The 24,800-nt window shown below is 39.8% G+C and overlaps 1 protein-coding gene across 5 annotated transcripts in view; it reads right to left on the bottom strand.

Annotated features, from left to right (window-relative positions):
- The window catches only part of fnbp4 (formin binding protein 4), a 117,335-nt gene that overhangs the window by 7,181 nt on the left and 85,354 nt on the right, over positions 1-24,800 (bottom strand). For 3 of the 5 annotated variants that reach the window (XM_064337932.1, XM_064337934.1, XM_064337933.1), the window contains exons 10-14: positions 7,846-7,950; positions 7,123-7,256; positions 5,974-6,131; positions 5,224-5,507; positions 1,875-2,010 (exon numbers count right to left, since the gene is read on the bottom strand). In XM_064337932.1, the coding sequence (XP_064194002.1) occupies positions 1,875-2,010; positions 5,224-5,507; positions 5,974-6,131; positions 7,123-7,256; positions 7,846-7,950 (817 nt within the window). Of the gene's footprint in view, positions 1-1,874; positions 2,011-3,657; positions 4,415-5,223; positions 5,508-5,973; positions 6,132-7,122; positions 7,257-7,845; positions 7,951-24,800 lie in introns of those variants that run through there. The other 2 variants (XM_064337935.1, XM_064337936.1) reach the window with 2 other exon arrangements.

The raw sequence follows: 24,800 nt of genomic DNA, 5'->3' as shown, positions 1-24,800 counted from the left end.
ATTTTACTGTACACACACAACAATGTATGTCTGAAAATGTAAAAACACGAAACAAAAAATAATAAACACAACAAACAACACATATCTAACATTACACACACCACACCAGACCTGGGTCAAATACAAATACATATTTGTATTTGAAAATGTAGTTAAATACATATTTGAAGTATTTTCAAATACTTTAACACATGAAATACTTTGTATTTGATTTATTTAAATTATTTTCATGGAAAACCAAATACTTTCACAAACAGTATTTAAACAAGACCAGGTCAAAACCTAGTATATGTCTGGACTGGCCGGCCAATGGTGTAACTTCATCACTCACTCAATCACTCAGTCACAGAGATTCGCGTTTATAGGGCTGGCCCCACAATTGCAGTCCAGCCAAAAATACATTCCTTTAAATAAATACTTTCCTGGGAAATCAAATACTTTTTCAAATAGTATTTAGAGCCTTTTACAAATACATTAAAATTCAAATACAATTTTAAAATATTTTGAAATATTTCTGTGATAGACAACAGAAATGACAGAGCCAGCAACAATGTAATCTTAATACTGAAGAGTTCTTTGTAAAATCTTTGAGTGGCCCTCGATGTGATGTCAGCAAGTTCTAATACTGAGGGCACTCTAGGGGAACTACCAGGGGCTAGGGGTTGAATCTGGATTATGGGCAAGTGCAGCCTATACTGGGGCAATTTTAAACAACCCATGCACTGTCTCTAACAGACAGTAGCCTACATGTCCTTGTATGGGGGGGGCACAAGCTACTTGCCAGTTTATTTGTACCCATGCAATCTTTTTTAAAGTTAGTGGCCTTTTAACTGTATTTCCTCTTTTTTTCCACTGATAAAATAGAATTCAACCGTGCATATTCACTACCAATTAACAATGGAAATTGGTACAACTGGACTGGGGCCGTCAGCAGAGCTGATAGGTTCCCGCATATCCAATGCTTTTCAAGTCTTTCAAAAGCTTGATACAACTGTGCATGTTGCACCACTGGCCTTATGTAGTGAAAGTATTTTCAAAGAATTCCATTAAATCAAACACTTTGTGTGTAATAGCAAAATAATAGGAAATACATGCAGATGCTCCTTAAATGTATTTTTAAATACTTTTTATAATTTAAATACTCCGTATTTGTAAATGGTGAATTTCACATAATTTATAAATAAGTATTTAAAAGTAATTAAAATAATTAAAATAATTTATGTATGTATTTGACCCAGGTCTGCACCACACACACACACCAGCCCTCTCTCATCTTTATTAATTTATGGGCACATACATTGCCCTCCAAAAGTATGGTAACAGGAGAGTGAAATTTATTATTTTTGGTATATACTCAAGGTATCTGAATTTGAGATCAAGACAAATGAGACAAAAGTACTTGTCAGTTTTTATTTCATAGCATTTACATGTGTATATGTGAAACCATTTCTCAGAAGCAATGACTAGTGAAACATATATGCATGTAAATACCATGAAATAAAAGTGATTACTACTACTTGTGTCTTATTCATCTTACAAACTCAAATCCAAATGCCTTTAAGTAAGCAGCAAAAATAACTAATTTCACTCTACCAAACCTTTGCAGGGCACTGTAGTTACTGTAAACATTCAATTTTTAAAATAAGGCTCGATTTAAAATCAAACAAATATTAACTGGCTTTTTAAAATTAAGGAAAAGCTTCCTTCATTTTACAAACAATTTTAGTCAGGGACGAAACCTGACCCAGTTGCAAGGTGTTGCAATTAAGATTGACAATTTCCAACCCCTGCCACTAGTTTGGTTTTTTTGTATTAAACCCCCCACCCCCCACAACAACATTAGTCAAAACATGTCCTATTTCGGAGGTCCTCACTGGCTGTGGAGGTGGAATGACTATACAGGATGGCATTGCTGCCAATAGTAACATTCTTATGCAGTTGACCAGAATTGACTGCCTTGCGCTTCAGGGTCTTCACTGATGCCCCAGGGGAAGATGCTGACTCGCATACCTGAGGGAAAAATGCAATCATAAAAGAAATTGTAGACATTTAGCACTCAACAGAACACCACATTTTGAATATTTAAAATATTTAAATACAGCAACAATCATATTCCGAGGGGTGGAAAAGACAGTAAGAAAAGGAAACGGCAGGATTGTGTGGTACCATTGTTCTACCGAAGGAGGTAATGCATTACCTTAGCCCAGTAGCATGACATGGCACACAATGCAGTATCAACTGCCTTGCAGAGCAAGCCAATATAGGAGAATTGCCCAGTAGTTGCAGACAACGCAATGACTTACCAGAGCTCTGCACTGGGATAATGCTGTAATGGCCTTAGCCAGCAGTAGGAGATAATGCAGTACCAACATTCTGAAGAGGGAGATAATTTGCTACCAGTTCCCTACAGATGGGACAGAGGGGCATTGCCTCCCCAAATTTTTCCTCCCCAAAATTTACAGATATATCTAGTCCTCCTGTACATGAAAAAAAATACTTAATAAATTATGCACGAGCCCGTACATTTGCGATGCTTGGTAAATGTCTGAGAAAACAAGCTTATTTTTCTAGTGCCATCTGTTTTATATATCTTTCAATATGCAAACTCATCTCGATCAGGCTTACGCTTTCATTGTACAACAGTCTGTGATCCTGTCAAACTTATCCTATGTGCTCGTTCTACATAAAATATACTGTTTAAACTATTAAATTAAATAGAGTGCAAAGGAGTCATAGCCACAAAAAAGTGGATATCAGAACAGAAAAGAGAAAACGGATCAGGAGAGAAAAGCAGCGAAGTTGCCAGAGTTAGATGGCTTCAAAAATAAATAAATAAATTTTAAAAAGCAATCGCCAAACCCACGACTCGCGTCAAAAATATTCCCTGCTCAACTGCTGTCATTTAGGACGTTTTAAAACCAAGATTTTCAACACACCTAATTTGCAAAAATGATGCTTACCGTGGAACATTATTTGGCAACCTGCAGTAAAGTGTGTAGGCTACTGCATTTATGGCATTGTCTGCATGACAAGAGCGCTGATTAAATGAATGAATCATTGTTTTAAATGTAAATTAATCAAGAACTACTGGAGTAGCAGCATCGAACAGGAGAGACTGCATGGACTGGCCTTAGGCTACTTTCTGTCAGGAGCATCAGAACTCGAGAGCTTAATGGGAGATTGTAAACGTAGGCTCGTGGAATACCCTTCAAATGAGTGAGTAGTGCTTTTCAAGAGGATTGTTGTTGGGTTTCTGATATTACCAGCCTGTTATAGTTTGAATTGGGCTGCCACCATCTGTCACAAGAAGTGATTTTTTATTTAGCTAGACTATACAGCAAAGCAGCAGTGCTAAACCTTTATCATAAAATTTTGGATAAAGATAACCGTGATCTACATGCATTTCTTAAAGGGATAATTCACATTTGTAAACCCAGGTCCAAACCCAGGTGAGCTGCTCACCAAGAATTAAGTGTAAATTGGGGGTCTCAAGCTCTCCTAATTTATGTATGCACATCTCACTTTCTCTTTGCCATTAGATTTGTTAGCCAAATAAAAGTGAATTAATGGGCAAACCTAAACACTTTGTCATACAGTTGAGGCCAAAAGTTTACATACACCTAGGCTAAAGACATTCAAACTCAATTTTTCACAACTCCACACATTTAATGTTACCATTAATTACCTATGTTAAGTCAATTAGGGTATCTACTTTATTTCCATAAGAGGTCATTTGAATATAATAGCTAAGAGACATTTATTTAAGCTTTTATGTACTATATCAAATTTTCAGTGGGTCAAAGGTTTACATACACTTTGTTAGTATTTGGTGGCATTGCCATTTAATTGCTTAACTTGAATCAAACGCAAAATTTTTGCCCATTCCTTCTGATAGGACTGGTGTAACTCAGATTTGTGGTCCTCCAACTTTTTATATGGGATTAGGGTCAGGGCTTTGTGATGGCCACTCCAACACTTTCACTTTGTTGTCTTTGCGATTTTATTAAAACTTTGGAGGTATGCTTAGGATCACTGGTCCTGCTGTAAGATCCAGTTGCGACCAAGTTTTAACTTTATAGCTGATGTCTTGAAGTGTTGCTTCAGTATTTCTAGATAATCCTCCTTCCTCATGATGCCATCTATTTTCTGAAGTGCACCAGTTCCTTTTCCAGCAAAACACCCTCACAGCATGATGCTGCCACCCCCATGCTTCACAGTTGGGATGACGTTCTTCGGATTAAAAACCTCACCCTTTTTCCTCCATACATAGCACTGATCATTATGGCCAAGCAGTTTAATTGTTGTTTCATCTGAGAACACTCCTCCAAAAGGCTAGGTCTTCGTCCTGGTGATCACCTGCAGTCTAGCTTTTTATACCGGTCTTGGAGGAGAGGCTTCTTCCTTGCGGGACAGCCTTTCAGGCGATATAGGATTCTCTTAATGGTGGATTGTAGATACTTTGGTAACTGATGCCTCCAACTCGCTTCATTTTTGTGCTTTTTGATCTGATATATTTTGTAGGCCTAAGCAAGATATCAGCCTAGCTAGCTGTGATGTTTGTTTTGATGACTGACTAACATTTTAACCAGCCTACAGCCGAGCACTGTTGGGTCATGGTTCTGATGTCTACATTGACCTACTTTCCCAATCCCCTAAGTCATCGACCCAACACACTGTCCACTGTAAAATATCTAGGCCTAATTAATGGTGCAGTGTGGGCAGGTGTTTGGTGGTCTGGTGAGAGGGGGCCTGTAAAGAAATCTTGCACATCATAACCAGCTTCCGCTACTGCTACTAGCCTTCTTTTTTCCCCACACAGTCATTTTTGTGTATTACGCAGTGTATTTTTCCCCTGCATTTTGGGTCTTCTAATCTGTGTAAAAAATGCAGAATTTAAACACAACCTCTGTGTCTGATATTAACCTCTTGACCACAAGCACATAATTCGGCATGTGCATAAATGGAAAAGATTGAGACAATGAGTTTAAAAAATCACTGACCAATGCAGGCATGTAAACTGTACGGCACACACTGTGCCTTGAATGAAAAGCTGCCCCCCAATCACAACAGTTTAGATATGGGACTGGCCAATATACTGGTTGGTAGATTATGGTGTGCTGGCCATTGAAAATGTAGATCACAAGCCAAAAATTGTGGGCACCCCTGCTTATAGACCCACTCAAAATAGTAAGAGATATCTTTCACTAGTAGGCAAAAGCAGACCTTATTGCTAGCTGTGCCAGGAATCAGGTGAGAATTACGGTTGCCATCTTCCTCAGTTCCTGGGGCCGGTGGTTCCCCTTCCTCATCCTCCATTTCAACCTCCTCGATCTCGCCTTCATCACTAAGTGGAGGGGGAGGAGGTGGAGGTGGGGACTCGGGAGGTAGTGGAGGTGGAGGTGGATATTCTAAAGGGGGAGGGGGATCATTGGGAGGGAGGGGAGGTTGGGACAGATTCCAGTAAGATGACAGCCCTGTTTGTGCTGGGGAAAGATAGGCGGGGGGGGCTGTGAAAATAAGGAAATTTAGGGAGGGATTCAGTAAAGATTACAGTCATAAGAAATCTACATTTTAGAGTTGACAAAGTCAATGCTTGGGGCCATACACAGTACAGGAATAGCACAGATTCATTCTAGAACACTATAAAAAGTTGTAACAGATGTTCATTGATTTAAGTTTATTCACTAAATATTGTGAATATTATATAATATATTGTCCATATTTAATGATTGGGCAGACAGACACACACACATATATTTTAAATAGGCTACTTTTCATAACTGTATTACCAAGTTGAAGTGAACAATTTATGAAACCAACAGTACTCAGGTTCTCATCAGAAAAATAATTCATTTTTTCCTGGCAGTTATCTGAACAGAGAATCTTTTCATGGATCACACTCCATTAAATTTCTTCTGTAATCTGTAAGAGGCAGCCTAACCTAACTGAAAGGGGTTTAGATCAGGGCCTAACCTGTGAGCATAGAAGGTGGGTCTGATGGTGGCTTGGCCTCTCTCTGGCTGGCAGAACTGAGCTGAGGGGTGGGGCAACCCTTTTCCTCTTCTTGGGCTGGAAAGTCCCACTGGGAGGCATTGGTCCGGTCGTTCACATAGAAATACCGCCTGTGTTCTCTACAGCCAGAGAAAAAAAGAGACAAGCCATTTCAGCAGCCAAGAAACTTTTCACAGGTCATATGACACGCAAGGGGAGTTGGGGGTTGTTAGGGGGGTGGAGGTGGGGGAAGGTAGGAGGACCAGGGGGCACTGCCACCACACATAGGGCAGGAGAGGGTATGATGGGGTATGCTGTACTGAGCAGCAGGACTGCCCAGGAAGGGGGCCAAATTTGAGAGGGAAACAGATGGGGGACCCACCTTGTTACAACAGTATTGACAAAAAAACCCCAAACATTACACAGTTGGTCCTGAAAGAAACATCAGCATAGTCCTCAAGTAAGAACCAAATACTTATAGTGAACTGATGAACAATGCCCCCTAAAGATGCTAAAACCGGCATCTTCAAAGGGGCACTGTAACGAGGAGCGGGCGACACTGAAGAGTTTTCATGAAGCACATTCAAAAGTAAAAAGGAAACAAAACAAAAACAAACGGTAAACAATGAAATAAAGAGGTCTGACCTGCTGGGCCCAGGAAAAGCTCGGTCTTCGCTCTTACTGTTGGTCTGACACCCATCCTTCAGGAAGTCACTCTGTCACTCATTCCCCCAGCACTGGCGCCGTCCTGAAAAGTGCAAAGCTCTCGCGTGCGCGACCACCTTCCTAGAGCTACAGTACCCTTCCTCTGACACGCCGCAGAACAGAGTCTAGAGGACCTCTTTGGGCAGAGTAGGGGCTGGGACAGGGGCTCCTCTCCTTCACTGTTTATTCGCTTCTCTTAATCCCAGCTTGGCACACCCAGTCCAGAAAAGCAATGTCACCTGGGAAAGCTTCAATTTTTTTTTTTTTTGGTTGCTTGTTAATTTCCCCAATTAAGTCATTAGCGCGACTTGCCAGAGATTGCCATCGACGGTTGAACTCTCAGTTGTTTGGTCAAATGTCAAAGGGTGAAGGGGCAGAGGGTTTGGGGGGGGGGGGTGAAATATGTGAAAGGTAAGGAGCTCGTACCTGTCCCAGTGGCAGGACCAGCCTTTAGGGGTGGCGTTAAGTTCGTAATGTTTAATGTGTTCTGCAGCTTCCTGTAGTCTGCGGCGAAGATAGTTCCCATTCAGAGCACCTTCCCGCCAGTCTGCAATTCGAGTCTGAGAGAAAGAATACCAGAGGACACAGGGTTCTGCAGCTTCCAATGTGCAACTACTCAAAAAATGTAGTTCAAACCACTTAGCAAAAAAAAAGAGATCAGTATCAAGTTCTCCAGACATGACGCAAGCACGCCAATTGACGGTTGATTGTTGGCAACTATAGTGGTGTGGAGTACTTCTCACCAATAAGGATTAGAGGGAAGTGAGAAAGAGGAGGTGATATTTGGTCAAATGGGTTTGAAAAAAAAAAATATTTAGGGCAAAAAGTTGGTAGCTCCTGGCGTTAATTACACTAAGTAATTTCAACAGTCACTACACAAATTTGAATGTAGTTGAACTACTGCCGCAAAATATAATTAAATTACTAGTTAAGTATAATTATAAATTAAGTACATGTAGTTAAACTACTCTAACGCTGCTGGTAAAAATTCTAGCTAGTTAGGGTATCATGAACATGAGATATCATGAATATCGTGCCTATTTAAAATGAGGAGAGCAACTGACAAACCAAATAAATAACAGAAACAAGCAGAAACAGATTAGGATTTATAAGGAGATCCACAGGTGTTGGAGCAGAAATCCTTCTCACCTCAGTCTGTAACAACAGCAGTTGGAAGTTGGAGATCGCCTTTTTGTTAATTCCCAAGAACTCCATCTTACTGGTCAAAGTGTTGGCAAGCTCCCCAATCTGGAACTGAGAAAATATATAAATTAAATACAGCTGCAACCAGGGACAAACGAGGGCCAAGCATAGCAAACAGATCCAATCTGCAGTACCTATACAATCAAAGTGTCAACACAACCATTGCAGACACATTTATAGAAATGTATTCAAAGCTAATAGGTAAACTAAAAATATAAATTTACACACATACATACATGCACGCATACTTACATGCATGCATGTTGATTGAAGAGACATAAGAATATCCATGGATGGCTGCATTTGCTTTCTATTTTATTAATTCTTACTGAGTTTATGATTCAGGGTCATATGCACACAACTGTCCGAGATGCATTAAGCCATTTAGATTGTACTGATGACAAATATTTACTCATACTTTACACAAAATGAAAAGTAATCAATTATTTTCTTTTCCCCACCTCACTGCCTGTCTCATTTTCCCAGACTACAGTGCATTGTGTTTTGCATTGTTGCAGACAAGACTAAAATAAATAGCATTATGAAAGATTGCAGTTTCTGTAAGAACAGTTGCCTGTAGAAAAAGATTAATTTTCTTCCTTTTAGCTTGAATAATTTTTGTGATCATATTACAATAAGGAAAAAGTAAACCATGCCAGGTAAATCACACACCATTACAAAACCACCATTCTTGGAACACTGTTGTGTTTATTTTTTATATAATCCATAACTGTCAAGAGTTTTCAAAAATATCTTTAAAACAAAATCCTGCACTCACACTGGCCCTTTTTGGATAAGACTTGACACTCCTGTCTTCAACTCATCGTAATATTGGATTTCTGAATAAAACTTCTGCGTGTTCAAACATGTTCGCAATTAGTATGTTTTTACAAATGGAGATCATACCCGGTATGAGATCATATATCGGTCTCTGCAATGAAAAGTCACAATAAATGTAATATTGGCGCTCTAGAGTAACATTATTTTTAACAACAAATGGTATTCTTTATTCTTCTATTGTCTGAGTCTTTATTTCTTATGACGTAGCCTTGTTATTGTTTTGTGCTGCTTCCTGAAACCATAGAGGGCAACATAGAGGTTATGAGGGACCAGGCGGTGAAGCCTAGGAAATAACGAATGGGATAATGTGAGAGGACAGACCTTACGGTGGTGGAAAACCAATGATGTCGACCAAAAATTAAGATGCAAAAGGAGATTGTCTTCTAGACAGGTGGAGAAAAGAATGCCAGTATTTACAGTGAACAAAAGTGAAATAATAATAAAAATACACAAACAAAAAGACTTGCAAAACAAAAAGAAAGTAACGTAACTATGTTTGAAAGGTTCAATAATAATAATAGTACTACAAATACACCACACTGACTTGGACCAGTCTGCACCCAACAACCAACCAACCCCTAATGATGTTGGCAGTTGGGCTTAAATAGCTTCTCCTCCCTTGGACCCTACCAATTACCTCTAATACCAATAAAGTCCTACAACAGCTTAAAATTACCCATAACAAATACAATCAATAATTAAAGCCGCAAGCGGCGTTGGGAGGGGTACAAGCATTGGCACCATCGCGCCCCCTATGGAGCGATTTTAAAATGGCTTTGTCCTCATGATCATATACCTTCACCCAACATCTCTACTGAATATCATGATGATTCTATAAAAAATTGATGATTTATGGCCAAATTTGTGCTAAGAGACGCTGTCGGATGACTTAGTTGCGTCGCCATGGATGTGTCCTGGCCGCTTCCCGTAAAAGCCTTTACTATGTCGTAACACTTAGATGGCATGTCGTGACACTTAGATGGCCCAGCGTGTATATACAGCTACAGCGCTTCCATGCCGCAACTAAAAACAGTGTCACACTAGTGTTGTCATGATACCAAAATTTTGACTTTGATCCCGATACCAGGTTTAGTATCACGATACTCGATACTGAAGCAATACTGATTAAATACTCGGTACCTAGGGTTGACCTCATTTTCGAATTCACGGTTCATTAACAACCTGGTTTATTAACAACCTTTAAGTTGAAGCCTGTTCAACATATCAATAAGCATAGGCCTATAGTGTTACAACACTAAACCATATAAAACTATATTAAATATATTTCAAAAATTAAACAATTGTAAAGTAAATTATCTTTAAACAGGTCTTTCACTTTAAAATAGATCTAAAAACAGCATATTTCAATAACAATACAGCATCTTCCTATAATAAAATATTTACAAATTAGAACAGCTATTGCTACTGAAGTGAACTGAGTCTAAGCTTGCGCTGTATCAATGACGGAAAATGCACAAGCAGACGTCACTTCACCTGCCAACCTTAGTTGCTACTGCCATCTAGCGAAGATTCTGACAAATCACACTTTTCATCCTCTCAATCGGTAATGTAGGAGACACATTTCCCTGGCTTATACATTTGACGCAAAACTACGGAACGTCGGAAAATTCTATTACCGAACAGTTTCTTTTTTTTTTTTTTTTTAAGTACCGAAAAAGTGCTGAAGTTTCGGTATACCGTGCAACAATACGTCAGACACATACCTATTCCAATCCACTGCTCAGCTTAGCAGAAAATGCACATTTCAGAGCGCCTCAGAGACAGATAGAATAATAACACATAAATACTCATTTCAAATATGACATGAAAACACGACATTGAGAAAAAACGAAACAAAAGACGAAATATCAACTCGCAACCTGCGTACTGCGTGCAGAGTAGCCTACCGTATTATTTATTTAGACATTGGCAGATAAGAAAATTTTCGGTTACGCTGACCTATAAAACACTATTCCAAAAGCAAAATCAGACATGTTATACATCGTTAGAAAGCTTATACTCTCACCAACTGAATAAATGAATTGTCAATCAAGCCACATTGTACTAAAAATGGCGACAACGCCGTAAGAAACAAGTGTGGTATTTCGCACAGCTATTTTTGAAGGTAGCCTACCCAGTTATCACAAATGCGCGTATATTTCACAGACGGATTGTCCAAGACAATATATGACCACTCAGTCGCAAAAGGGACATCTCTACGCGTAAAACCATTGGTAAAATTGTATATTTATTAAATTTTTAGACCCAGATATTGACTGTAGAATGACATGGTATAATTTTTAAAAACTTTGTCTCGTTCATTTCGTTATTCAGTGAGCAGCGTTTTCACAGCTGTATTGGCATATTTTAGGGCTAATGTCAGGTTTATCTTGTTGCTACGGAATATTGCATTACATTACAGGCATTTGGCAGACGCTCCTATCCAGAGCGACGTACAACAAAGTGTTTAACCATAACCAGGAACAAGTGTGTCGAAAACCCTAGAGGGCAGTAGCCTACCGTTCCGAGTGCAGGGAACAACCGCATAGTTCAACTTGGACCCAGTAGGTTAAACTGATTAACACTAACACAAACAAGACCAGCAACAATGCAGTCTATGCAAAAATACAAGCAGTAGTTAAGACGAGTTAAGTCACCTACGAAACAACTACCTAGTTACAACCCTAAGCTTATAGTCAATTTAGAGATTAAATTGAGAATACGATTTACAGCATAAATTGCGTCTTTTGTTTATATTTAATATTAGAAATTGCAGCGAGAAACTGCAGCTGTAGACACAAGATAGTTTATGTTATGGTAGCAACGGAACAAAACGGACTATACATGTATTGCCATCATTGCTTTATTATACCAGTGTGTTTTCGCGCGTTTGCACAGAAACTCAAAACCTACCAATAAAATGGTTTAGCAATTTCTCACCATAATGACAGATTTAAAGACTTAACGTACTCACCCGATACTGTCCTCAAATGGATCCATGCCAAAGAAAAGTAATTATTCATCCTTTTAAAAAGCTTTTACTAACAAACCTTTAATAGCCTAGCATGCACTCTGGCTGGCACTGTCTTCCATTGCTTCCCTGACGTTCAGACCCTCCCCTCACTGATAAAAACTAGACCCTACGGTGTCGGATTACTTGCGTTGCCATGGATGTCGCTTGCCGTAAAGAAGTTTACTAGATGTCATAACCGTTTAGATTTGGAGCCACAGCTCTTCCGCACCCCACCTAATAAAAAAGTCCAAATGGCAGGCAAACAATATGGCGGACATATGTAGTCCCAATAGCAAAGTTGTAGAGCACATTCACATGCATCAGTCGATGGAGTTTTGTGTTGATCTGACTTACAGTGTGGGAGTTATGACCTTTTAAACATGACCCTTTGTTATAGCGCCACCATCTGGCCGACATGGGTCGGGCAAACAATATGGCGGACATAGGTGGTCCCCTACGTTGAGCTGCATAGGTCCATCAAGTTTTGTGTTGATCTAAACCACCTTATTTACCATAAACTACACAACCCCGGGAATTACAGACCATCCCAATCAAACTGGCGGCAAATAAAAACTACAAAAACTTGTAGGAAGTTGCACTGCGTCCTTTTGCCCCAGCATGATGATGCAACCAGGAAGCATGCTACACCACACGGTAAGAACTCCTCTGATTAATTTCTAAAGTTTTAAAAGTTAGCAACATTTCAAACATGATTTAAATGCCAGCATAAAGATAACACAACATGCCAATACACAGTTATAAACGTGATCTCTATGAGCACACCGTATTAATGGTAAGCGCACAAACACATAGCGATACAAGATTCCAACGAGCCGCACAATGGTAGTGTGAAACGCACAAACACATAGCGATGCATGCACTATTAGTTGGTCACCCCAATAGCGATGTAAACACTAATATGATTTTTATTGTGTTTTTCAGATGTTTGACAACACATTGACGGCACCATTCGCTGGAAATACCAGTACACACAATCGTAGCAATTCATAATAAAACGGCATTAAGAAATAATTGTCGGTGTGCTTCTTCCAGTTTCAAAATGCTCAGAAATGCTTAGCACTATGTTGCTGTTAAAAGTTTGAAACGGAGACATTGCTCCGTCACAGGTAAGACTGCAGCCTGGAGCCTCCCGTCTCATACGCTCCAGCTTTGTACTCAGTCTGGTCTGGTACGTGGGGTCGTGTCATATTAAGAAAACTACAGAGGAACAAAATACCCAATCTATATCTGCACCTATGATTTGCACATAATGTTAGCTCCATTCGCATACACTCCTGCCATGTAGCATACATCTTGTTAAACATTAAGAATAAATACATTGGGCCTCATTTATCGAACGACCCAACCAAATTTGATCGTAAATTGTTCATAAAAGCATTTACACAAACTACGTTGGATTTACAAAACATTTCGGCCCTGTTCACACCTTGCATTAAAATGCGTCTTGGGTGATCCAATCACAAGTGGACAGCGCTAACTACAAGTGTGAACGCACCCAAGACGCACTGAGGATGCATTGAGATCCGATCACTCAGACCACATTCGTAGGTGGTCTGGGTCGCATATGGCCACATTCTTTTAGCAGTGTGAACGCGAATGCGTCCTGGGCCACATTGAAGGACCGCCTAGTCAACTGACGTCCTCTGCCTAAGCGGAAGTACGTACTCATTCGCGCGCCAACGGCGTCATATTAAAGTGCGAAACAACAAGAAGAAGCCACACTGTCTTATTTTATTATTCAAAGTTTTATAAAATGATACCATGTCATTCTACAGTCAATATCTGGGACTAAATATTGAATAAATACACAACCTTACCATTGGCTTTACGCATAGAGATGTCCCTTTTGAGACTGAGTGGTCATATATTGTCTTGGACAATCCGTTTGTGAAATACATGCGCATTTGTGATGCCTGGGTACCTTCCAAAATAGCTGTGCGTAATACCACACGTGCTGTTTACGGTGTTGTCGCCCTTTTTAGTACAGTCTGGCTTGACTGACAATTCATTTATTCAGTAGGTGAGAGCATTAGCTTTCTAGCGATGTATAACATGTCTAATTTTGCTTTTGGAATAGTTTTATAGGACAGCGTAACCGAAAATGTTCTTATCATCGCATTCACTTAGGCATTCACTCTGTGGTACTAGCAGTAAAAGACGCTGCACCTAAAGAAACGTTGCCAACGATTTTTTTGTAATTTCTTGGCAAGTACTATTATTGAGGAATTCTGGAGCCAAGCCATTTGTTTGCTGGTAGACCTATCCTGACATCGTTTTCTAGAGCAAAAGAGAAGTGAATAGAAGTGTATTTTGGTTGGTTCTCAAATCGTGTAAGCTGGCTTTGTCCACGACGTTTGAAAATTTTGAAAAGCGCATAGAGACATATTACGAGTGCAATTTGGTTTGACTGAAACACGCCAAGGAATAGACCTAGTCTGTTTTTGTTTTGATTTTGCCCGCGCGCTAAGGTCTTTGCAAACTACTACTACTTTTAATTTCCGGCAGACTAGGCACAGGTAGTGCATTGCTGCCATAGACTGTATAAAAATATACCGGTTAAAAACATATACCGGTTGTTTTTAACCTCCTGCCAGTTAAAAACAACAACGCATTTGATCTTGGCAAACGGAAATGATGTACGTGTTTATTTGCATATTGAGCGGGGAAGTGAGATTCGATCACAAGTGGTCACTCGAGACACATGTGGAGACGCATTCTAATGCCAGGTGTGAACTGACATCCGTCTCGACTGAATCTGGACACAATCTGGATATATCCGGATACAAAGTACAGGTGTGAACAGGGCCTTCATGACAGTTCATAGGTTCAGAACAGATTTTATGAGTGCTCTAAACTGTTTGTATTGTGAGCATTAATGAAAAAGCTGTCCGTAAAGCTTGTTTTTTATTATTCGATTCATTCATCATTTGAGTAGCAAAATTATCTGAAGAAATTAAAAGTCAATTACATAACTATATATTAACAAATATAATTGTTCAAATTGTTATATGAAATCACAACTTGACTCAACATTAACTCTCTGGGGTCTGAGGGTAAACTGAGGAACACTGGTGATTGTGCCATGCTCTGACATTTGTGTAAATTTCACAATGCTTTATATGCAGTGATTCCAAAGTGTTTCATATCTCTGTTCATACTTTCCGCGTTCCTCTGTTATTGTAGCACAAGCTACAATAATATGGCAGCAGTAAGTAGGTCATAATCATATGTGGATTTTAAATTGCTCTAAAAATACACAAACTGTAAACAGTAGTTTTGAACATGCACAGGAATGTTGTAATAAAACACACTAAACAATAGTATCAAAGTTTTTATCAAAAGATGACAAAACATTTTAGCAAATCCAATGAGAAATATAAAATAAATAGCTAAAAGTTAGTGTTGTGGCTACTATTTTTCAACAGCAGGTGAGAATGGGAGGGCAAATGGCCTTTCTGTAATAAATATGCATTGGGTAGGAGGACCTGCCAGCTAAGTAGGCTATTGACACCTGGCCGCATGCCTCCCCACCACTAAGACAAAGACTCAATGAGCCATTTAGAAGAACCAAAGACATCTTTTGATTTTGGAACATTTATTGAAGTAAACTATATGCATGGAAGATGAGATGAGGCTGGTGTACTCTTGCAACGCCTACGTGGCCTCTTAGCTAGTGGTGAACTAAGCAGTGTTTCCTGATCAGCATCTCTGTAAATATAATAAAAACAAAATTGTTAGGAAATGTGACATCAAATCAAACTTTATTTATATAGCACATTTCCTTCAACAGGTGAAAATTAAATGTGCTTTACAAAAAAGGGACAAACCATAAACTAATGAAAACAAAACTTAGGAAATGTGACATGGTTACATCATATACAAACAAAGAACCAAACAAACACAACCAGACGCAGAGAGGTACCCCATACTTTTGAGAAGCAATGGTTAGAATCGTTCGTAGTGTGGGAATTTACAAGCACATTAGTGAATATTCCTACAAACACACAGAGAATGAAATACAGCACACATTTACAAATAATGCAAGCTATCAACAAAACAACATTAGCTAAACTAAATAAACACTGATATTCCAACTCAACTACACGCAACTCATCAATAACAATGCTTCAATCTTAAGTAGGCCAGGTCGGTTTAGCTAAGTGGTTATTTTATTGCTATTTCCCGAACTTACTTACAGTATGCTAATATCGATTGTGCGAGGACACTCCGTTTTAGAATCCTAGCCACGCCACTACACACTAGGCATGGGCTATTTATTACCAATATGATTGAAAAAAATACCGTCTACCTGCTACTTCTAACACAACCAGACGCAGAGAGCCTAGCCTATGATTCTGAGATGCAATAGTTTGAATCGTTCGTAGTGTGGGAATTCACAAACGCGCATATTGCTGGATATTCCTACAAACACAGATATACGTTGCAACACAGTACACATATTTACCAATATCCATGATCATAAGAAATATACTTACTCATGAAGTTGATCCTCAGCTGGATCAGTCCGCTGTTCGAAATGACACCGCTCTTCATCAGTGTCGGCTTCCGGACGGACCATTTTCCAAAATTAAACGAAATGTTTACCTCAAAAGAAGTGAATTAGGCTACACTTTGACATTCCATCCCGCTTTCGCAGGCTTGGCATTTCTCACATGGATCTCCCATCGCCCGTCCCCTAGTTTCCTTCTATGGAGAGTAATTATAATGTCGTTAACATGTGAATGAGATTTGGGTGGACTTCCTGCTGAGCGAAATTCACATGGTAATGAGTAAGGATTAACGAAGCATACATGGTCTAATTAATCAAATTTAAAACTTTTAAAACAATTCATATTATTTGCCAATGGGCTGATTGGAAAGTCGCGATTCTAAGGTTTCTGTCAATGTTTTTGTTGCGTCTGTATGACAACAGCTTGTGAAGTTAATCATCAAAATAGAAACGAAAGTTCATTTCATCTTCTCGAGTTCTGCCGGCGGAGCTCCCGACCCCAGAGGGTTAAAACAGGTGATGCTTCATTTGCATAATCCGGAATAACGTAATGCTTCATTGCATTTAAATATAAATTCCATAAAACGCGTCAATTAAGTTTGCTAATAAATAGGGCACCGAAGTCATGGCTTAGGCCTTCATTGCTAAGGCTGATCTTGCTTTATTAGAAATTACGATTTTCTTCTTCGCCCCCAGTTTCAAGTCAAACCATTTCCGTTTTTCCTGTTGTATAGAATGCGGAACTCAAGACACAAAGTTTACAACAATGGCTATACCTTGCCAGGCTTTAGTCTTGCCTGACCCTGACACTCCAATGTTTACACAAATGAATAAAATATCTTTTGCCTTGTACTTCCATCAACAGCACTTCAATCTCTGCTTCAGATATCTTTTTTCTTTTCTCGGCTATCTTTATAAATTTCAGGTTGCACTTGATACTATTTTGCCAGAAGGAGGCGTCTCTATTTTGTACCAGGCTTGAGGTATGAGGCTTGAGGAATAGACCTCTGACAATTCCAAGTAGGAAAACCAGAAGGGGTGATAACAGTGGTAGCTTAGTGGAATATATAGCTTAGTGGCACTACCCTCAATGGAATTAGCATCTGGAAGTGGAATATGGCTGGGGAAAAAGATACACACAAATATTACAATTTGGAAAAGTTTGGTGGCACTTGCAGACGGAGATTTGGGTCCACTGTGGAGAAAACACAAGTTCAGTCCACTCCAAATTTTTTCCTGTTGTTGTATACATCCTAGAGTACGACTGGAAAAAGAAATCAGGTTCCAACCGGTATCAGAAGTACATATAATCACTACAGAATAAAGGAAATACAAAAGGACTTTTGGATTTCTTTCTAGTTTTTCTGAAACATGCCCTGCATGTTTACGCAGTGAGACTCTATAGGATAAGGGGATTTGGCTATTTTTGTACAAATGTCTTATTTCAAGTTTTGAACCATGTCTGTACTATATATAATTTTGGAGATAATTGGGTTTATTCAAGACTCAGGATTCTTACAAAAAGCCCTGGATTTTAAGTGGGGTTTAAGGGGTTAATACACCTACAGGCACTATACTGGACATTCTGGTCAAGTCATACCTGAATAAAGCAAAGGTCATAGCGTCACTGCCGACTTTGTAACTAGGTTCAATTGTTACCTGATCTGATTATTCTCCATATAGTCGCTTACAACACATCCATAATTACCAAAGCTGTCGCTCCCAAAAATATCTCAGATGTGTTGTACTGTAAATTGACCTGAACCTATATATATATAAGCGGAGAAAGCAGTACTCCTTGGATCCTCCCTGATCATGAATTAAGTATATACAGGCCAGGAGAAGAGAAAATGTGTTCCCACCCACTTTCAGTAGATAAAATGTGCAACTTCTTTTTAGATGAAGCAACTTGGCAAGAAGTTTTTAACGGTGAGTTGGAAGTGCGCATTCGAGACAGCAAAATATTCCAAAATAACAAAGATGAAATTTAGAACACAGCCAAACCTGAATGCAGGACTCAGATTCCCAATTGCGACTAACTGTTACAAACTTCTTGCCAAGTTGCCTAAAAGAAAGCCGCATATTTTATGCAGACACCCTGACACACCTCCTCTGACACACACACACACACACACATGCAGACCTACACTCTCACACAGACACACACATTCACACCTCCAATGGCCACCTCCCCATTTCCTCCTCTGTCTTATCTCCAGGCTATGTTGGCCGAGTGCTTTGAAGCTTCCTATGGCTGAGAACAGTCAAATGGTGAATTGCATGTCTGACAGCCTGCATTACAGAATAGCACAAACCTCTTGAAATACACTTCACATTTCATTGAACAGAACTACAATGGTTCAAATTGTGTGTATGGTTTTGTGTGTGACTATTGTAAATACCCACCCCCGTTTTTTATTTGCCTGTTCAGTTCTCAGATGGATTGTTCTATAAATGGCCACTTGAAAGGGAAATCTTTGTGTGTAAAACAAATGGTAAGCTTGTATATTTATTCCATATACAGTTATAGATATTCATAGTAAATTAGAATGACATGGTACAGTTGAGGCCAAAAGTCTACATAAATTGAGTTTGAATGTCTTTAAACTAGGTGTTTCACACCTCCACACATTTCATGTTACCATACATTTCCTGTGTTAAGTCAATTAGGTTATCTACATTATTTCTGTAAGGAAGGGCAGGGGCTCCCTTGTATCCCTAGGTTTAAAGGCTGGTTCATACTTTCCGCGTTCCGCGTCCGCGGACAGCTGCGGACTTGTACCGGTCGCGCGGACCCAGTTCCATTCATACTACAATTGAGGGTCCGCGTCGGTCTGGCGTTCCACGCATGCGCATTTCCCGATCTATACTCCATTCCAGTTCCATTACCACAGAGTGAATGCGTAAGTGAATGCGATAAGAAAATTTTCGATTACGCTGACCAATAAAACGCTATTCCAAAAGCAAAATTAGACATGTTATACATCATTAGAAAGCTCATACTCTCACCTACTGAATAAATTAATTGTCAGACTGTACTAAAATGGGCGACAACTCCATAAACAACAGATGTGGTATTATGCACAGCTATTTTGGAAGGTACCCAGGCATCACAAATGCGCGTATATTTCACAAACGGATTGTCCAAGACAATATATCACCACGTCATGTCTTTCGCGCCACCCACCAGAATTAAAAACACGGGAAAAAAAAACGTGAAAGTCCCTCTCTCGAGCCGTTTGTCTGTTCTGGGCTACTGTAGAAACACAGCGGTGCAACATGGCGGCCTCCGTGGAAGAGGACCTGCTCCCTATGTAGATCTAAAGGGCTCATTCTAAGGTATCGAAAACACAACGATTCTTATTTTCATGGGATTATACACTAAATAAAACATACTTATGAATATTATATTCCATTTCTGCCAAGTCCATTCCGCTAGATGCCACTAAATTCTACACCCTGCACCTTTAAAGACATGCCATTTGTTATATTCTGTCGAGACCCGTGTTACAGGACCGAGCAACGCTAAGACTGCCTTTCAGAATATACGCACGAATATAAATGAAATGAAACCGCAAACAGCCAATAATAAATTAGAAGAATAGTTGAGACTATTGTGATGTATGCATGTACATTATATGAATACATATTCATGGAAATACATTTTAATTTGGTAAATGTTTGAAGTTATACATTTAATATGCAATTTTGTTGGCTTAAACTCAGTAGCAAAATAAAGGGATACTTAAATAAAGGGAGACTCTGGGATTAGTACAGCCATGTGCATAAATGTTGTTTTCTGTCATTTAAAGTAAATATTAGGGATGTATCCGAATCTGAATACTGTATTCGGGAAAGCACGAATAATGTGATGGAAACAGTTATTTCTTCTACCTGAAGTTGCTCGTTGTTATTCGGAAAAAAAGGAAGAAAAAGAAAAAGTCAGCTCCGAGCCACTGCGCTGCAAAACGTGTAATAAATAAGTTCTGTGCGTCAGCCATTATGTTTCTTCAAATCGATTCACATCATTGTGGATGGCCACAAGATAAAAATGACCATTCAGTTTGCAACATAGGACTTTGATTTCACTAACTCGTCAATTAATTTACTACACATTATTGAAAAGTGATCGCTATATTCTGTAGTCGCCCCCACCGAGTCAGCGCACAACAGGCAGAACTTATTTATTACACGTTTTGCAGCGCAGTGGCTCGGAGCTGACTTTTTCTTTTTCTTTTTTTGAATTTCCCGCAACCTATACATCAAAATGAAGCTTAGACCCTGCAGTTTTTAGCTGTATGTGTTTATTTCCTCCATTTAAAAAAAATCGAACTCAATCGAAACATTGAAAATACCGATACCTTGTATTTCAGTCAATATTCATTTGTTTAAGATGTAACATGCTGTATGTATCAGCCACAGGTCTTGGCTATCAAATGAACACAAAATCCAGTCCAGATTTTCATGGTAACAGTTGCCAAGTGACATGAAACAATTGAGGAAACATTGGGTAGCATTGCTTTGGAATACAGCTTATTTAATTTCGTTGAGGCAAGACAGCCTATATTGTTTGTAGCACAGTAACTTGGCGTCATTTTGATATCAATACTTTTAATGGCAGGCCTAGATTTAGCCAGTTTGTATGAATGAGTTACAGACAGCGTATGTCTTCTGTGTGTGAGTAACTTGGCATTTTTGTATTTTGAAAACATGTTTTTTATGAGATGTATAATTTTACTTTTGGAATAGCGTTTTATAGCTCAGCATAACCAAATGTTTTGTCTCATTATAGCTGCATTACACATCCAGGCTGTGGTAGCAGTAAAAGACACTGCACCTGGCAAAAATGTATCAATGACTTCCATAATTTCTTGGAAATATTATTTTTCTTTAGAAATTCTGAGCATGGCTAAGGCACTGAGCTGTTATAAATTGGTATAGGGAGGTTTATCCCAGGTATGAATTGCCTACATTAGTGTTTGGATTATAGAAAGACCACCACCTTGGGCCTCCATAGAAAAGTATCGAAGAGACAGATAAAAGCATAAGGTCACGTTCCATCGTACAATGTATCTTATAACTGTCACTAGATTTTGAATGGTTCCCCTGTGTCTACAGGGAAGGGGGAGTATGCTCCCTGGAGGACGGTCGGTTGGGGGTGGTCTCTTGGTCTTCTGTGAGGCAAGACAGCCTATATTGTTTGTAGCACAGTAACTTGGCGTCATTTTGATATCAATACTTTCAATGGCAGGCCTAGATTGAGCTGTTTGAATTAATGCCTTATAGACAGTACTTTGTAAGTGTGAGTAACTTGGCATTTTTGTACGCAGAAAACGTGTTTTTAATGAGTGCATAATATGTCCAGGCGCGTAGAGCTGCTGAAATCCGTCCCACTAGAGTTGGTGAAGCATCTGGTTTCCTTTGCTAATTACGTATCGCGTTAGATTTAAACTTTTCCTTGTGGTTTCCTTGTGTTAACTCTTCATTGTGTTAGGTAACTATCTGGTTCTTTTTGATGCTTAGAATTGATAGATTGGCTACTTGGGCTTATTGATTATGATTATTAGTAGGCACTCTGACTGTGAATTAGTGTATAACCAGCGCGTTATTTGAATCATATTATCAACTGTTAATTAGGTGCACTCGGAGTGATGCTAGCATCGCTTCCTCTCAGTTTATGTGCCAGCTCCCCATTTCAGTCTGCTCTATCCCCCTCAGGCGCTTCCAGCGACGTGACCCCCTTCGACAACGGAACCTCTCCAACCTCTGCTACACCCCACCGACCCCCTGTGAGAACTTCACGGTCACAGGGGGGCTATGGAACTGCCAGTCCGCTACACGCAAGGCTGACTTCATTTCCGCCTATGCTTCCCTCCAATCCCTTCAGTTCCTTGCCCTCACAGAGACCTGGATCACACCAGACAACTCTGCTACTCCTGCTGCCCTCTCATCCTCCTACTCCTTCTCCCACACCCCCCGGCCACCTGGTCGTGGTGGTGTTACTGGTTTACTGATCTCCCCCACTTGAAAATTCTCTGTTCTCCCCCTCCCTGACCTGTCTATATCCACTTTTTAATATCACCCTGTCTCTATCACCTACCCCACTAACCTCTACATTGTTGTTGTTTATCGTCCTCCGGGGCCCCTGGGAAGTTTCCTGCATGAGCTAGACACCCGCTCAGCTCCTTCCCCGAGGACGGCACCCCGCTGATCCTCCTGGGAGATTTCAACATTCACCTAGAGGCCTCCCATTCTGCTGCATATCTACTAGGGGTGTGCAGAGACATCATTATCTGTATCTGTACAGCCAACAAAATTATCTGTATCTGTATTCGGATAGAAGACCGGAAGTAGGCGTGGTTTATACCGGGAGTCAAGTTAAATCCCCCCCTTTAACTGGGGGGACATTGAACAATCAGAAACTGGAAAAAATATATAAATGGAAAGATTCTGTTTGGCATTGGAAATAGAAACTATTTACAGTAAAGAAAAATAAAACATGTCCTTCAGTTGAAGGGAATAATCTTAAATTCCAATGATGCTGCGTTCGCGTTTCTTGATGTGTTAACAGTTCGCTAGGGAAACGTGAATGACCATTTTACAACAGTAATTACATAACAGTAATACATGAACTTTTTTGCCTGTTTTATTTTTTCCCCTGAACTAAGTTTGGATAGACTGCAAACCATCTGATGTCCTCATATTTTCCCTTGGTGGCAACTGTTAGCCTACCATGAAAATCTGGACTAGATTTTGTGTTCATTTGTAGCCAGGACCTATGGCTGATACATACAGCATGTTACATCTTAAACGGATGAATATTGACTGAAATACAAGGTAAAACATTTCGTAAAATAGTTTGAGTGGATTTTTTTTAATGGAGGAAATTAACAAATACAGCTGAAACTATAGGCTCTAAGCTTCATTTTGATGTATAGGTTGCGGGGGTTTGAAAGAACTCCAGCTGCCACGCCAGGCTTTTGTCTCGCTAGCTCCCGCACCTGACGTCTCCTCCTCCTCGATGCGAGAGTTTCCCTGAGTGATAACCGGGAATGGTCAGCTCTCACAGCTGCCTGCTGTGCGCTGCCTCGGTGGGGGCGACTACAGAATATTGCGATCACTTTTCAATAATGTGTAGTAAATGAAACGACTAGTTAGTTAAATCAAAGTCCTATGTTGCAAACAGAATGGGCATTTTTATCTTGTGGCCATCCACAATGATATGAATTGATTTGAAGAAACATAATGGCTGACGCACAGAACTTATTTATTAAAACGTTTTGCAGCGCAGTGGCTCAAAGTTTGTTGGTGTGTGTGCCGGAGTTTCAGATACAGCTAGCAGTCGTGCGTAACTCTCCCTCCCTCTCCCTCTCTCTCTCAAATTCAAATTGCTTTATTGGCAGGAAATACATACGTACATATTGCCAAAGCGTCATAAATCAATTCAAAATACATTTACAGTGGAATACTAATAATGAACATTCTATAAAAATTAAAATAAAATAAAAAACAACAACAATATTAATGTTCAATCAGCACAAGCACTAGATAATTATAATTATGTAGGATGGTCACTCAGTGTCCCTCAGGTTATGGCAAGCTGAGACATATTGAGCCGCAATCGGGGCTGTTGTTCCTTGTCCTAATAGGACTGAACATTTTTCATTCTTTGATAAAGAATGGAAGTTTTTTATAATTTCTGAAAATTTGTGGTAATATATTTTTCTAATATTTGTATATTTTGTACAGTTTAGGAGGAAGTGCATCTCTGTCTCAACCTCTCCTGTCTTACAGTGACCACATATTTGTCTTTCTATTGGTAACCATGAATTTTTGTGTCTGCCTTTTTCAATTTCAAGGGTGTGGTCACTGAGTCTGTATTTGGTCAGTATCCGTCTCTGCTTTGTATCTCTGAGAGAGAAGAGATACTCTGCTGGAGTATAGTCTTTTTTCAGGGTTCGATAGCAATTTAGTCAACTTTGTGTTTTGGTTTCTTTATCCCAATGTTCCAAATACAAATCTTTTGTTATTTTCCCTCTCCCTCTCCCTCTCACTCTCACTCTCCCTCTCCCTCTCCCTCCCTCTCTCTCTCCCCCTCTCCCTCTCCCTCTCCCTCTCTGTAACGTTAGATAGAGGCTATGAGAACTCGACATGGAGCTAATTTTTTTCCCCCCCCGAATAGAAGAAATATGTTTCCATCGCATTACTTGTGCTTTCCCGAATACAGTATTCGGATTCGGATACATCCCTACTACCTACCACTACTTCACTCCTTCGACCTCTCCCTGCAACACTCTCCCCAAACCCACAAGGCAGGCAACCTCCTAGATCAGATCTTCCTGAGGAACTGCTCCAGCTCCAATCTCACGGTTACCCCTCTGCATACACCTGATCACCACTTCATTTCCTTCTCCCTCCCTCTTGCTCCCCATCCTCTCTCTCCTTCTCCCACCCCCACTGTCACTGTCCCTCATTACCACCGCTCCCTCTCACCCTCTTCTTTCGCTCCCAGAGTCA

The sequence above is a fragment of the Anguilla rostrata genome, chromosome 5, assembly GCF_018555375.3.
Source record: "Anguilla rostrata isolate EN2019 chromosome 5, ASM1855537v3, whole genome shotgun sequence".
NCBI lineage: Eukaryota > Metazoa > Chordata > Actinopteri > Anguilliformes > Anguillidae > Anguilla > Anguilla rostrata.
Note: the sequence above shows the minus strand (reverse complement) of the source record. Positions and strands in the feature narration are given on the sequence as shown.